The sequence below is a fragment of the Nicotiana tabacum genome, chromosome 16 (assembly GCF_000715075.1).
Source record: "Nicotiana tabacum cultivar K326 chromosome 16, ASM71507v2, whole genome shotgun sequence".
In the NCBI taxonomy this organism is placed as follows: domain Eukaryota; kingdom Viridiplantae; phylum Streptophyta; class Magnoliopsida; order Solanales; family Solanaceae; genus Nicotiana; species Nicotiana tabacum.
The window spans coordinates 168,829,284-168,845,089 of record NC_134095.1 but is presented as its reverse complement, the minus strand read 5'-3'; the positions used below and the strand labels follow the sequence as shown (position 1 = coordinate 168,845,089).

Sequence of the window (15,806 nt, the reverse complement as noted above, 5' to 3'; positions counted from 1 at the left end):
AGGCACTCATGCAATCAAAAATTACTCATCCTATGTAATGGCTCTATGCAGCAACATTGATTTGTATTGCCATAAAGTTTCCAAAAGAAAACTTAAGATTTTAACTATCCCATCCCTTATTTCTTTTGGTGCACCCATGAAGTTCCTTGTTGTATAGAAGATTTGGTTTCTTTCGTAGAAAAACATTTATTTTTGTAGGTTTTCTACTTTTTTGGTATACTTCTTGTATACAGTTGTGTTTTGGGCCACATTATTGAAATTTATTTAATTTATCACAAAAAATTCTCTGACAATTCAGCATTTTTGGTTTCCAAAGTATCTAGTCCTCCGTCAATCAGGTTAAAGTCCACTAGTTCATCTTGCTAGAAAAAAGGTCACACCAAATATTTTATCCAGCAGTGACGATTTAATCTTTATTCAAGATTCAAGAAGATATAGCACCATCCAATTCCAGCAATAGTGCTTAGGAAACTCACTTCATCAACCATTTCAGTCACAGCTTTTTCTTTAGCGTCTTCTGGAACACCCTTTACATCAGCGAAAATTTCTAAATGTTCCTTCACCTGGAAAAATACATTTAAGCATGATATGGTCATTAATAGGAGACAGTATGCACTCACAACGAGAAGCATAGAGCATGTGAACCCCTAAAAAACAAAAATGAAAAAAGAAATAAAATCAATAGCAGAAGAACGGGACAAGCAACACGAGAGTTTAGGCGATGTTCCAAAGCATCAACATTGAAGGTTTTATAGAAATATTTCGGCATCATTATGCAGTAGAACTAATAGAATCACCAGAAGTTTTCAGAGATCTTTGGTTCTGTAGTGTTCTTGAATTGATATTAATCAGGTGTGATCTAAAAGGTTTCTCTACTTGCATCGTTCGGCAGAGAAAATAATTTTTTTTAGAAACAGAGAGCAAATTTGTTGAGGTAAAGATGTCTTCATTACAAGAATTAATCAAAGATAAACAAAATAGAGCTCTCTGATTCCTCAGCAAACTACATACTGATAGACTTCTATATGAAAAATTCACTTAAGGCCAACAGAAGTTCGAAGGAGAGAAAAACAGCTTTATTCCAAACCAGTATCTGAAATTGAAATTATAATAATGTGGAATTGTTAGCCATCATAAACTGTAACAACTTAGTCCTGTCAGCGAGACAATTCCGCAGTCTAACAGCAACTAAAAGCACTATGTATGTCCCTCGGTGATTAAGAATTTTTTAAATCCGTCAAAGGAAACAGCAGTAATCATGTACCCAAGCGGTTATATAAATCATTAGATGAGCCACTTGATGTGTATTTCATCTATCCCATTAATCAGAATCAGTTCTAAGTGACAAAATTATCAGTTCTGAAACTATGCAACTTGATTAACTAGCACTTTACTCACTTCACTCTATTCCTGTCTACCAATTGAACGAGGTCCTGATAACCGTGAGTTCACATCAGGGATCAGTCTTGCTGTAACACTCCTCAAATTTATAATAGTTTCAAGATACACTAATTATAGAATTAAATTATTATTATTATTTTTCTTGTTAATAGTGAATATATACACACACACTCATAAATAATTGGATATACAATTAGGAAAATATTATTATAAATAATTGGATATACAATTAGGAAAATATTATTATTTATTAAAGGTGCGTATCATTAATTATTAGTTACAAAAAAGAAAAAAAGGAAAAGGGCCTAAAAAAAAACCCATAAAATGGGCACTTAAAGACAAAGGCTCTTGAAGCCTTAACCAAAAAACTTCCATCGTGAAAAGCAGAAAGCAGAGGCCACGAAAAAAAAACAGAACACTAAGTTCTGTTCGCTCACGAAACCGAGCACGCAGGCAAAGAAAAATACTAGGGTTCTTCACAACTCACTTATTCTTGAACTCAGGTATGTAAAATCCCTTATTGTCAATTACCCTACAGTAGTAATAGGTAAGAATTGAATAGCTAAATCCCTTCTTCCTCTATATCATCAATAAATTTCATAATTAGGTGTAGTACTTTAAAATTGATCAAAATACACCGGTTGTTGTAGAATCGATTGTTTGACTGGTGTCAATTGGACTGGGGTCTACGTATTGGCTCAAGGAGTTTTGAGGTGAGTTGATATAACCCTTTACTAAAGTGGTTTAACTCACAAAAGCACGCATACAAGGTGTTTGATGAATTGCTTAAAAGAGTTTATCTTTATTTAATTAGAGCGAGTGAGTACCCATTAATTTAGAATTTGTTCTAGCAAAAGTTTAGATGATCTATTACGCTATATGTGCTTAAATTTTCAGATTTTTGTGTTGTTCTTATATGCTATTTTCATGTTGAAAATTATGAAGAAGAGAGAATCTTTGAAAATATTTTTATATGTTTATTTCATTCTTATGTCATGCTTTACATTTAAGGACACCAATATGAGCATGTACATAATGTTCTATAAAGAAAAGATTTAGACTTGAAAAGTCACAAGAAGAAGTTTTAGAAAGAAAAGATTTTTGGGGAGTATCCTTTATTCTGAGAAGGGGTCATCGTCCAGGCCGAGGGTCCTGACCAAGGCGTTGACTTCCTGAAACTACTTGTGCCAAAGTAGGAAGCATACGAGCCGAGGGTCTCGTTGCTGAGAATTTACTTAGCCATGCTAAGGTATGATACATGAGCGCTGAGAACCATGAAGCGAGTGGCACCTCGTGGATTAGGCCTATTCGATCAGGTTGGGATCGAACCCGTGCTGATCACACGGTGATTGAGACAGAATTAAGTCAGGATAGTTGGAACCCCCAAAGTATAAAGTGAAGTATTTTTTTAAAGAAAGAAAAAGAAAAGAATTTCTTTTAGAATATTCATAAATTGCTATTATGCAATTATTTTAGAATTATTCTTATAAGCTTTATGTTTTACATGCATTTAGAACCTTTGCTTGTAACGTATATGTTATTAAAGTTTCTCCCCCTGTTGTTGAGACTCACTGAGTACAGTGGATGGTACTGAACGTTCTCTTTTGGGAACCTACGTTGGTCTGCGGTACAACGTAGGAACCGGATTTGCAGGCGAGCAGGCTACGAGTTAGGACTTCCTTCCCTTCCAGTGATATTGGTGAGCTCCGCTTTTGTTCGTGGAGTATTCTTAGAGTCATTTTCATTTAGCTATTTCTTTATTTATTTAGAGAACTGGCCAGGAAATCTCATGTCCTGAGCAGTGCGTCAGTTTATCGGTAGAGGCTTCATAGACATAGTCATTGGGTTGAGATTCATATGTTATTTTATAATAACTTAGCAATAATTCAGTAGTTACTATGAATAAAGTTTTGGAGTTGATTTATTTAAATATTTGAATTAATCAAGAGTATTTGGTTAGAGTATTGCTTTGTTGCATATAAAGTGTGGAGCTATAATACATTGAATAAGCAGAGATGGTTCGCTCGATCAGGTTTAGTGATCGAGCGCCGGTCTCGGCTTGTTTAGAAAATGGGTCGTGACACTTGCCTTGCCTGTACTATTCCCCTAGTTATGGATGAACTAACAAATAGCATACATGATAAGATTCTCAATGCATATTACTTGCAGATGACATTGTTTTAATTGGTGAAACTAGTGAGAAAGCCAACTAAAAATTGGAACTTATGGAGAAGCACTCTATAGTGCAAGGATTCTAGCATAAGTACAATCAAACAAAAATATATGCACAAGTTTAAGCCCCTTAAGAAGAGGAATTAGAGTGGTTCATGATCTTTAAATGTGAACAATGCACTCAGCCTTCCAGGAGAAGGATATGACAAATGAAAGTGTAGCACATAGAATTAAAATAAGATGTTTGAAATGGAGAATTGTTATAGGTGCTATGTGATAGGAAGATATCCTTACAAAGTGAAAGGCTAATTATAAGGTTGTGAGAATAGCAATGTTATCTGAAAGTGAATGTTTGAAAGAATTCATATAGGTTATATTTACTAGTTGATATAAAGGTTTAGTTGTTGAAACAGTCACATTAAATATGGTGTTTGCCTAAAATCTATTAATTCCAGTTAGAGACTTGTATGTCACTGTACTGTACGTATTTATAAATGTGAGACTTAAAGAACCCCTATTTTCCTCGGAAGAAAAATTATCAACCAATATTGGTAAGAAACGGGCTTGAATGGAGCAGAATAGATATAGAGGATTTTATACAGGCGACCCTAACTAGTTTGGGGATGAAGTGAACATTTCTAGATAATACAATTCAAAATTAACGCAGTCAACTAAACACACATGTACATAACAAGGTGATTGCAATCCTCAAAAAGAGAACATAGGGAAAACGGAAGTGTCAATTATAGTATCTCCCGTGGCACTCAAAACAGCTTGCTTACAGTTAATTCAGGAAAAAGAATATCATACTGAGGGCAGACTCCCAGACTCTTCCGTATTTCATCCTGTTAAAGCAACAAATTTAGTCAGAGAACCAAAGTATCTGAAGTTCTGAACAAAAGAGACTCAAAATGAACAATAAGAGAATGCAAACAACCACAATCAGTTTTGTTGAGCTTAACGATCCAATAAACAAGTTCTGCATTGTTTGATGAACAGGACAAAAAAAATGTGCATGCACACACACACATATTCCTAGTGGCTGATATCGACATTTCATGGCTCCAAAGTGTTTTCAAAATATGAAGATCTCAACAGGTGATTTACCATGTCAGTTAAGATGTTCTTTCCCAACACCAGAGCATCTCCAGAAGTAGGAGAAACGAGACCAACAAGCATGGATATTGTACTGCTTTTACCAGCCCCGTTGTGTCCTTCAAAATAAAGTAGTTACATTGAATCAACAAAGTCAAGAGAAATAAAAGAGATAAATAAGGCAAGAAAAACATATAAGAAATTGAAGAGAACTAGCAAGAGGCATTTATCCATAAAGGATTTGTGAAATGAAAAACAGAAGTCTCAGCAGAATAAACACTAGAGAAGGTTCATATCCTGACAAAGTCAGCCAAAAGATTTTAGAGTTCAATTGTGTGATCTTATAAACCAAGAGCAAAAAAAGTTATAACATTCAGAAGTTCATGGAAACCAGTTTCCCCTTATTAATAAAAAACGGTTTCTGCTCCATAGGATGAGTACCTAATAGTGCCAGAATCTGATTCTCGTACAAAGTCAGTTGTAAAGAATTAACAGCACAACAATTTCCCCTGTTTGTAGCATACACCTTTCGCAGATTCCTGATCTGAATACATCTGGCAAAATTGTAAAGTACCACTTTAAGAAAAATAAATACCTATTGAATGTATGCACTAAAAATCTTGGAAATCGAGATGACGCAAATTTACCTTCCATCTAATTCTTGCTGCTTCATCTCCAAGCTCATTGCTTCTAGAATTGGTCCAGATACATCTTTTATAAAATCGGTGCCACTTGTTTCATCATGATTCTCAGCGAATTTGACTTCTGAGGTGGATGCATAATCATCACTGGTATTTTTCTTCCTCCCAAAGCACTTGTGAAGCAGGGAACGTATTGGGTAACAAAATCCATTCTCCTTGTGGAGGACCTGATTGTACAAGTAAAATTTCTCAAACTCATCCTTAAATGACACCATTATAAATAAAGGGAGAAAAAGCAGAAGCGAGAAGATATTCTTTTTTTAAACTTTTAACAGAATCCAGAAGATTACCTTATCAAAATACAGACCAACTGCAAAGTACAACAAACTGTCAAGTAACATCATGAGGAGAGAGACCAAAAAGCAAACTCCTGAAGATTCCTGCAGTCTCAAAAGTAAACAAGACAATGAAGTACAGAAGATGAATAAGAAAACAAGACAGAGACCTAAAAGGACATACCCGCCACATGTTACTCCAACGGAGTCCGACATGAGCACGTTCATAGTCAGCAAAATTGATGGATCCTAATGCAAAGGCCGTAGGTGAAAGAAAAGAAGCAGTCACTTTCACTATCCTACATGAAAACCAAACAAGGAGTTTTATGCACTGCAGAAGTTGCTACAACTAAGAAATCACATGGAATGAAGACTAACATGGAGACTGTTTCGTCGTTGACAGTATAATAGGGAAAGAATGCCCCAAGGAAAGAAAGGGTCCCGACAGCTACCGCAGTTTTTGCTCTTGTGAAGAAGGTGGAAATCATAAATGACAGAGTTATTCCACTGAGACCAAAGGAAAAGAAGTACGCAAACACCAACGTCTTATCACTGTATTGAAACAGGGTACTCATGGTGCACAGTGTAAGTATCGCAGAAGAAAGAGCAAACTGCCAAAATAAACAGAACATTAAACAGGCAGTAAAGGTGATGATGTCTTGAAAGATCAATATACTAAACAATATTGAAAAGCAGTATAAGTCAGACATGGTGTGGTTCATCACAAGGGTTTTATGGACTCGGCCATCATACCAGGAAAAGAAAAAGGGAAATCAGATGCTTAAATCAGACAGGAGAAAAAGAAATTGCAGTGATTCATTCATGAATGGTAGAAGGGAGACCTTGTCATTTGTTAGCATAAAATTTAGAAATAGTAAATAGAGTCATACAACAGCAGAAAGCTTCTATAAATAGTCATACAACAGCAGCAAAAAGCTTCTCTTTTTCTTCCTTCCTTTTCCACCTCTTTTGGTTTGGGTGTCATGTGAGCAATTGCCCGCAATTATTTCTTTTTTATGTTGGGGGATTTAGTCTTCATGGAGAGAAATATTGCATTTTTACCTGAATAGCATATGTTATAAACCAAGATAGATGGAATATTTCATCTTTCAAACCCATCATGTAAAGACCCTCTTTAATCTTGAGCTCCTAGAGATCAAATATGTCAAAAATAAATGTTAGCAAAAGTACTTCCACAACTGCAATCTACTTAGCAAATGAAGAGCTCATTTTCAAAAAGAAAAATTTCTTTTCCAGATAAGCTATACCTTTTCTAAGACAGAATAACTTATCAGACGAGAAATCGGATAAAGAAACCCCAGCAAGTACCTATGGAACCAAATATCAAAGCATGAGAGAGAATAATGAAAGCACAGGAAATGTAATACTCTCTCCGTCTCAATTTATGTGAACCTATTTGACTGGGCACGGAATTTAAGAAAGAAGAGAAACTTTGAACTTGTGGTGTAAAATGAGGCACATATATGTTCTGTGGCTATAAATCATTGCATAAAGGTACATTGTTTCCAAATATGGAAAGGGATCATTCTTTTTGGCATGGACTAAAAAGGTAATAGGTTCACATAAATTGAAACGGAGGGAGTATATAAGTGGAGAAAGTCAAAATGAACTCAAGAAGAAGAGAAGTATAGAATTCACATACAGCACTCCCATGACTTTCTTGACAATGGACTGGAATTCATTATCAGTATATTCACGAGTCGGAAAAGGAGCAAGTCTTATATTTGAAGGACTAAACTGAGTCCAAGGTATCTTGAGCTGGGCATCTCTATCAAGAGAGTGGCTAGGCAACCTCAATAAGTTCGTCATAGTTTCTTGAGCTGCATATATTATGAATGAGTCCATGACTTGTTGGAGCTGTGAGAAGAAAAATGAAAAAATTATATGCGTGGTTAATTTCACATCAGCTTATCAACTTAGGTGAACAAGTATCATTACATTTTGCAGACACTAAAATCTTACTTCACACAGAAGGTACTTCAGTATTCAAAGTTCTTTCTCCTCTTGATCTTGTCCTAATGTATGATGCAAAGTCATCATACCATACATTAAAAACATCTTTCATATCAACTCCTTCATGCTAACCTTCTTCTTAAAGTCCATGTATATGATAATGACACTCAATTAGTATGCTAGAACACCGTGTGAGTAGCTTGCACCTAAAAACAAGACAACTCATCCAACTAAAATGCATATGACACTAACTTCACAATTCGTATGCTAGAACACCATGTAAGTGCCACGCGCCTAAAAACGAGACAACTCATCCAATTACTTTAACCAATTCATAGATCCTCTACCTTAGTAATCTCAATCGAGTTCATATTTGTGCAGTCGGAAGACTCCAACAATGTTAGCTATGTGACGAACATAAGAAAATATAGAAAGAGATATATTGAGAATCTCTTCCAAACTAGTAATATATGGGGTGAAAACGAATATCTCCGAGACCGTAAAAGAGAATGAATTCTAAGCTATAACCTGCCATCGATTTTGAGAACTTTAGACAACTTTATTACATGTAATTGCACCAAGATATGTAAAGTAGAAGAGATAAGCCTAAGGTCATATTTAACTTTGTTTCTCCTCTTCATCCAAAAGATTAAGCACCAAAGAGGATAATACGACAAGTTTTAGATCTTAATGCAGGCAAGCATATCTTGTTGAATTGGTCTTTTCCGCCAGATCGCGAGATATATACTAATTATTATGTTTTCAATACACCCTGTAAGTGTGGATCGCGTACTTCACTTTGTTTAATGCACAATAATAATTTTATGAAGTGTGAAAGTAAAACAATACCAAGAATTCTACTTCTCCGAATACCAGGTTGAAGTTATAAGCTCCTCTATATTAAGAGTTAAAGTCTTCAAAAGGAAAATGCTTATTTCATTACATAGTATTTTCAACAGGTAACAATTCTCTAAAGAAGAGTTCCCAACTCCAAAACTCCCCAAGTTGATATTAAGGGTTAAACTATTCAATCAGGTATCTTATGACATAACATTTTTTGATTGTTCTCTTGTGACATAACATTTTTTGTTACTATGCTCTTTAGATGGTCTTTGCGTACTCTCAACACAGATCTGTTTCACACTTGACGAACAAGACTGTAAATTCAGAACATTTCCAAAAATTGATGTACAAAAATTAAAAATAAAATTGAAAGAGTTTGCTCAACTTAACACATTTTCATATGAAAGGAATCAAGCTGGCCCAGAACCACTGCCATCAATAACAACTACCTCAGTCCCAAACAAGAGATTTAGATGGATCATATAGCAGGTTAATTATTAAGTACTCAAATATAAGTAATTACCATAGCTTCGGCAATAACATAGATTAGAAGATCAAGATATGATGTTAAAAGAATACAACAAACCAGATATGACATGGAACTAACAATAAAATCTGAACATAAATAAATTAAAAAGATAACAGAACCATGAATCCGAAAGGTAGCAGAGAGGGTAACAAACTCTTACTGTTAAAAACCCACTGAGACCATATTGCAAAATTGGTATGGTATTGACGCCTAATGACAAGTCATTCAGGAACGGACCATTTGTGTCCATTATGTTTTTAACATCAGGAAATCCTGAGAAAGCCCAGGTATGGTTTAGGCGTATGCTATAATCAAATGACTGAGGACCTTGCTCATGAAATACCACTGCTCCTTTGATTTTGGGGCTTGTAAGGTTCCTGCCAAAAAAAACAAGAAAAGGGAAAGATAACTTAGCACTTTCTCCTTCAGTCTGAAAATGAAAGTCCACCACGGATATACCATGTGGAAAGGCACGTGGCACCTCCAAAAGTATATCATATTACCAAACTTGTAAGGTGGAGTCGGGTTGTGGAGAGTGGTTCAGAACTGCTTTGGAATATAATACGTGATGCCGGTAACAATAAGAGACGCATCCACAGTTTGGGTATTTAAAAGCAGGAAGAGAAGATCAAGGGCATGGTAAGTTGCCCCTTCAGCCCTTATGTGGATAGCATGGAAGGAGTCGGAGAGTATTAGAAGAATTGAAAATGACTTTGTACATTGAGGAATCGCCTCGTGTCCAATTTATCTTTTTCGGCCACCAACGAGATCCTTATTTTTATAGAAAATTTGGTGTCTTTCGTAATATTTTGATTTACATTTCCCAACTTCTTCATTTACTGCTTGTACACGGAAGCTTTTCAAACATTAACAAAATTATCTACCTTATCTAAAACAATCATGACACGCAACTTTCAAGACATATCTTTGTACATAGTATATTCCAAAATAAAGGGGAAAATAACTCACTTAGTTTGGTCATAAGCAGCATAAAGATCAGAACGGATATATGTTTCAAGTGCTTCTTCGTCTTCGTAAACTCTGGTAACTAGCTGCAAAAGAATAAATCCTAAGCATCATCTCAAACAAAATCCAAATGACATTCACCAAACTAAGAAACAACCAGACAGTAAGTTGAGTAATTTCATAACATGCTTGAGTTTACAAAAAGTTAATCAGTATCAGTTTTTATCCCTATCTAGCAGATCTCTGTCTCTCTCTCTTTCAAGATACAATTGCATTTATCATTGTAGTGGTTCCCTTTACAATTGCAAATGAAATTAACCTCGTGCCGATCAGCCAAAAGAGTAGAACGACATTGATCAGGGATAAAATTCCAAAAATAATGGTATAGTATAAAAATTTTCTGGAAAGCAAAGGATTGGAGCCATTGACTTCTAATGAATACACACATTTACACCTGAAGACAAAATATAAAAGAAGAATAAACTCTAGTTGGAAGTTATTATGTGCTTTCCCACATTACAAACGCATTCATTGACAAGTGATCACTGATCGGTACCATCACCATAATACTTTGAAAATTTTCATGAGAAGAGAAAACAAGACCTGATTTCAACATTTAGAGAAAACAAAACGCGAAGAAACATCAGTAAAAGGTAAATCAAAGAATTTACCCTCAGTAGGGGAAATTTTAGAGACAAAATGTTGATCATCATCCTTGTCTCAGTTGTATTAGGTGCAAATGCCAAGTACTCCCCCTTGGCCAATAGTCGCTCCAGAACTTGGTTGAAAGGGGGAGAAGTATCACCTTTCCCAACTTCCACAAACATCCCTATCCCTTTCCGGATATACCTGCATATTTAGTGCTTACAAATTTCAGAAAGAAGAATTTTGCCATAAGTACAGGGAACCAACTGAAAATGCGAAGCTCTGTTAAGCAGGATATGGTTAATAGACATTATTTATCAGTAAACCAGCTTGGACGAAACAGAAGACATTGTAAACAAATAGAAGAATATCTCTGCCACTCTTCAATCTCCTAGAATGTTTATAGAGACATCAAAAAAAATGTAATAATTGAAAATAAATCATGTTGCTTCACTTCACTAATAGCGCAAGAAAAAAGAGCTTCATGCTTTCCCAAATAAACTTAGTTCTACACCATTTTCAGCCTTTCCAAAAGATACAAGTACTATATCTCGAAAAAAATATTAGCAAAAGAGATGCAAACAAAGAGAGAAATGCCATGAACACATAAATATTTTGAATAGTTAAAAGCAAGTTGAGGAAAACATACGGCTGAGCTGGGTGGATGCGGATATCAGATTTACTCCTCACAGCAATCAACAACAGCATTACAAGAGTTGGGAGTAAAATCTGTCATTAAAAGATTCATTTTACAAAGAAATCATTAGCTCCTCTTCTCTTAACAAATAACTATAACATCTCAAGTACCCACCGAGGACAGAAAACGAAACATAAAATGCAATAGAATTTTATTACAACTACTACCACTAAGCCTCAGTCCCAAACAAATTATAGCTGACCACAACTTGTTAGGGACTGATGGATAACTGTTGTAGTTGTGGTAATCAAATTCACCTCACATTCTCGCAATTTTAATTTATTTAAACATTAAAAAACAAGAAAACAATTACAGATCACTTAAATGGTTAAGCAGTCACAGTTGCTAAAAGACAACTTTTAAGTAACTAAAGAAGGGACAGTCACAAGAAGGGCAAGAAAACAGATTCTACAGCAATGCCAGGGGTCCTAAATTGTTTAGATCTGCATCCCCAATCTAATGTTGAAGCCAAAAACATAAATTCTGAAGTTCATATTTTTTTGTCGTCCTACTGTGGTTTAACAGAGTTTGAATTGGTAGTTTACATGATGAATGGCTTTGTAAGCCCAACATTGCTTTACAAGGACCATTTACGTTAAATTTCGTTGATCCCCTGTCAAGGTTTATTTTGTCTTATTGGTTCTACATTTTTTAACTGAAATTCAGTTTGGAACTCTTGATTATCTTCATAGTACAAGATACCTGCTACCTCCCATTAGAACAGGTAGCGGATAACTTGTACGCACCTCGACTAATAGGTAGTACCTGCGACCTCCCATCATCACAGATAGCGGACAACTTCGTCCATCAAAGCATACATAGATGAGAAGAATCCCGTAGCTTTTTAGCCTCTATTGCCATTTGAGCCCTGGTCACCAGGTGACTAACTTATTCTTTTTGCAATGCATTGTTTTTAATCTCCAACCATTCTTATCTATAAGAGACAAAGTGTAGCTAGAGGAGAACATAAGGACCTAATGTAGCTCAACTTAATCTGTCAAAACTCAAAAGTCAAATAGGAAAACAAGGAGAGTTGGGAGATTGATCTGGTTGGTAATCTGAAGCTGCCCCCTTGCACCTTTTTCCTAGAGGTGTAAGCTCCATCCCCCTTCCCCCCCCCCCCCAAAACCCACCCCACAGACAAAAATAAAAAGCACTTGAGAATGAGACCACCACTTTGCCAATGAATTTTGGTGCTTGGGGAAAACATTATATTTTTCCAGGATTATAACAACTCCTAAGATGATGATCACCAAAAAAAAGCAGACTATAATCTCCTTACTCCATCATATATAGAAAATAAGTAATTAACAACAAGATATGAACACCAAAGTTAGAGAATGTTGGAGTAATTAACAACAAGACATGAACACTAAAAATAGAATCTTGGATAGCCAACAAATGATCCATTAAAAATATATCAAAATTCAAGCAACACCCCACCAAAGAAAAATCCATTCTTTTTCCTAAATCAAAAGAAAATTTGAATCTTTTTTCTTTTTCCTATTTGTAAACTCTTTTGAAGTATGAATTTGCATGATAAAACTATACTGATCAAAATTCAACCAAACCCACAAAAAAAGAATTTAATCTTTTTTCTTTTTCCAATCTTAAACTCTTTTCTTTTCTTTCTTTCTTTCTTTCTTTCTTTTTTTTTTTTTTTTTTTTGCATGAGTGAAAAGTGTAAAGAAACAAACCTCAGCACAAGTGACAAAAGGGTGTCTAATTTTGAGAAGCCAATTTTTCCTAAGCATAGCTTTGAGTTGCCTTCTTGAATTCCTCATTTCTTTTTCTTTCTCTTTTTTCTCCATAATTCTGTTAAAACCCTTTTTAATTCAAAGAGTTTATTACACTGAAAACTGAGCAAAACCCAGGTCCTTTTTTTTTCAGAGAAGAGGGTGGGGTGGGGTGGGGTGGTGGGGTTGTGGGGGTGTGTGGAAAAAGGTGGCAAAGGAAGAAGAATCAGTCTAAGGACATTTGTGAGTTCGTTCCCCACTGTGTCACCTAAACAATTCTGTTGGGAAAAAAAACTACTAGTAAACAATTCTGAAAATTAACGCCTACCAAAATATCATAGTTTATATATTTCTTTTCTCTGTGATATTCTTATTAATAATACTATCTATTTCTCTCTTTTTTTTATATTTCTTCCCTCTTTGTTTGTTTGAATTGTTTTCTTTAATTTTTTTTAAAATTAGAATAAGAGTCCAATCTTATTTACACTGATTTCACCTTATTTAAATTGGTACTTTGGGTAAATTGATTTTAAAAGATCAAAAATGTTTCATTAAAATATTTTGGCTATTATATAAGATGGCTAAAGCTAATAAATAACTATTGGTTTAAAATAATATATTTTTATTTTATTTTTATAAAATAAATTGTTAATTTCAAGAATTGGAAGAAAATTTCTTAACTCAAACTACATAGACAAGAAATATATAAAAAATTCATGTTTAAAATATTTTGATTCGATTTTTCTTTTTTTGAGCAGGATAGATGGGTGATCGAATTTTAAAAGATTTAGGTTTAAATTTTATATTCGTTTTTAATAAAAAATATTTTAATTTTAAAATATAATTTTTTGACGAGTATACGAATTAATCGAACCTCAAATAAAGTACGAGACATGGTCTCGGAGACAGAGAGAAAAAGAGTGGTGGGTGGGTAAATATTAGTAGATCTCATCTTTATATGTCAACATACTTGACTTTTCCCCTACAATGATTAAATATTTATTCAAGTTTAAACTTCAAGCCAAATACTACTTTTTATTCATTTTTCTTTGACAAACAAAATATTTTACCTTATTTTCATGTTTAGTTATTGTAGGAGTTTTATTTGTAGAAATAGTGCCATTTAAATTAGTAATTTAATCTGTAGGTCAAACCAAATTGTAATATAAAATATTTGATAAATATCACATGCATTAATTTAATATATCCAAAATAAGGAAAGTGGGAAGAAACTAACCAAATCCATGGCGGCTTTCGGACGTCACAATCAATTTATCATATGAGAATGTCACATACTATGATTATTCAAAGTTCATAGATTTGTCACGAGCCTTGTTTTTTTGTTTCTTTTTTGTTTTCCTTTGTTCCATGATTTTTTATTTTTTTTTATTTTAATGGTAATATCCCCATCACATTGTACCCATATCGACTATTTTATTTGGTATCTAAAGTTCCACCTTAAGAAGCGGGGGTCACGGTGACTGGATTTACATGGACCAGGTTGGTTCGGATTTTATCAAAATCAAGCCAAATCAATTATATCAGTTTGGATTCGTTTGATTTTGTCGGATTTTTCGGGTTTTTTTGTTACATGAATATTATTTCGATTTTGCATTATTAAAGTTATAGATAAAATTTTGATAAGTGAATATATATTTACTAAAACTAAAAAAAATTAATTAACATATGATCTATTAAAGTAATCTTTGGGAGAATTTTTTTTAGTAACACATAATAGTTTATTTTCTTAGTCGTCTGCCAATAACTTTTGGTTGGTGTATGCTTTCAGGGTTGACCAAATTTAATAATTAAACGTAAAAATCAATATGATACCTAAATAATGATATGTTCTATGTAATTTTTGATTATCGAAATACCACTTCAAATTCGAAAAACATATAATAAATCTTGACATATGAATATGAAAGAACAAAGAGATGATTGATGCATTTCAATAACACATAATAAGAAAGTGATATAATCTATTATTTAAAGTAAATAAAAATGAATGCACTTTATATTTCTATTAAATATTATATCCCATGAGAGGATCTCAAATATTTCTAGGCAGCTTTTAAATAAAATTCTATATAAAGTTTTAAAATTATATATAAAAAAGTATATATTTATATATCGATTTGGTTCGAAATTTTTTACTCAATACCAAACCAAGTCAAATCATTTTAGTTGAATTTTTTAATCGGTTTGGTTTAACTTTTCGATTTAGTGCAATTTTCCGGTTTGACTTGTACACCCAAATGATAATTATCGAATCTTCTACTTGTACATAGATAATTATATGGATAGATTTATCAACGTAGATCGTTACAAAATATATTTTATAACTACAACCTACAAATATTCGATAATTATGTCCATCAAAACATTAATTATTTAGTTTACTCTTTTTCCATGTTTGTTTATATAAGAACAACATTTTGTGCAAGTGTATACTCTTTTTATTGGGGTAGGATGGATGAAGCGGAGGCTAGCATCTGGAGTCTTGTGTGACAAGAAAGTGCCAACGATACTTCAAAGTAAGTTCTATAAAGCTATAGAGCGGTGGTTAGACCGGTCATGATGTATAGGGCTGAGTGTTGGCCTGTTAAGAACTCACATATCCAAAAGATGAAAGTAGCAGAAATGAGGATGTTGAGGTGGATGTGCGGGCACACTAGGATGGAGAAGATTAGGAATGATGATATTCAAGAGAAGGTGTGCATGGCTCCCATTGATGACAAGATGGGGGAAGCGAGGCTCAGATGGTTCGGA

The 15,806-nt window shown here is 34.1% G+C and overlaps 1 protein-coding gene across 3 annotated transcripts in view; it reads right to left on the bottom strand.

Annotated features, from left to right (window-relative positions):
* Nucleotides 1-13,304, bottom strand: part of LOC107781095 (ABC transporter A family member 1) — a 47,429-nt gene extending 34,125 nt beyond the window's left edge. For 2 of the 3 annotated variants that reach the window (XM_075233619.1, XM_075233620.1), the window contains exons 1-16: nt 12,996-13,304; nt 11,251-11,330; nt 10,628-10,805; nt 9,960-10,042; nt 9,151-9,367; nt 7,308-7,522; nt 6,913-6,973; nt 6,707-6,793; nt 6,023-6,255; nt 5,829-5,943; nt 5,660-5,749; nt 5,316-5,536; nt 5,110-5,222; nt 4,681-4,787; nt 4,356-4,418; nt 477-563 (exon numbers count right to left, since the gene is read on the bottom strand). In XM_075233619.1, the coding sequence (XP_075089720.1) occupies nt 477-563; nt 4,356-4,418; nt 4,681-4,787; nt 5,110-5,222; nt 5,316-5,536; nt 5,660-5,749; nt 5,829-5,943; nt 6,023-6,255; nt 6,707-6,793; nt 6,913-6,973; nt 7,308-7,522; nt 9,151-9,367; nt 9,960-10,042; nt 10,628-10,805; nt 11,251-11,330; nt 12,996-13,109 (2,064 nt within the window). In that variant the 5' untranslated portion in view covers nt 13,110-13,304. The remainder of the gene's footprint in view (nt 1-476; nt 564-4,355; nt 4,419-4,680; nt 4,788-5,109; nt 5,223-5,315; nt 5,537-5,659; nt 5,750-5,828; nt 5,944-6,022; nt 6,256-6,706; nt 6,794-6,912; nt 6,974-7,307; nt 7,523-9,150; nt 9,368-9,959; nt 10,043-10,627; nt 10,806-11,250; nt 11,331-12,995) is intronic. The other variant, XM_075233621.1, reaches the window with a different exon arrangement.
* Nucleotides 13,305-15,806: the final 2,502 nt, after the last annotated feature.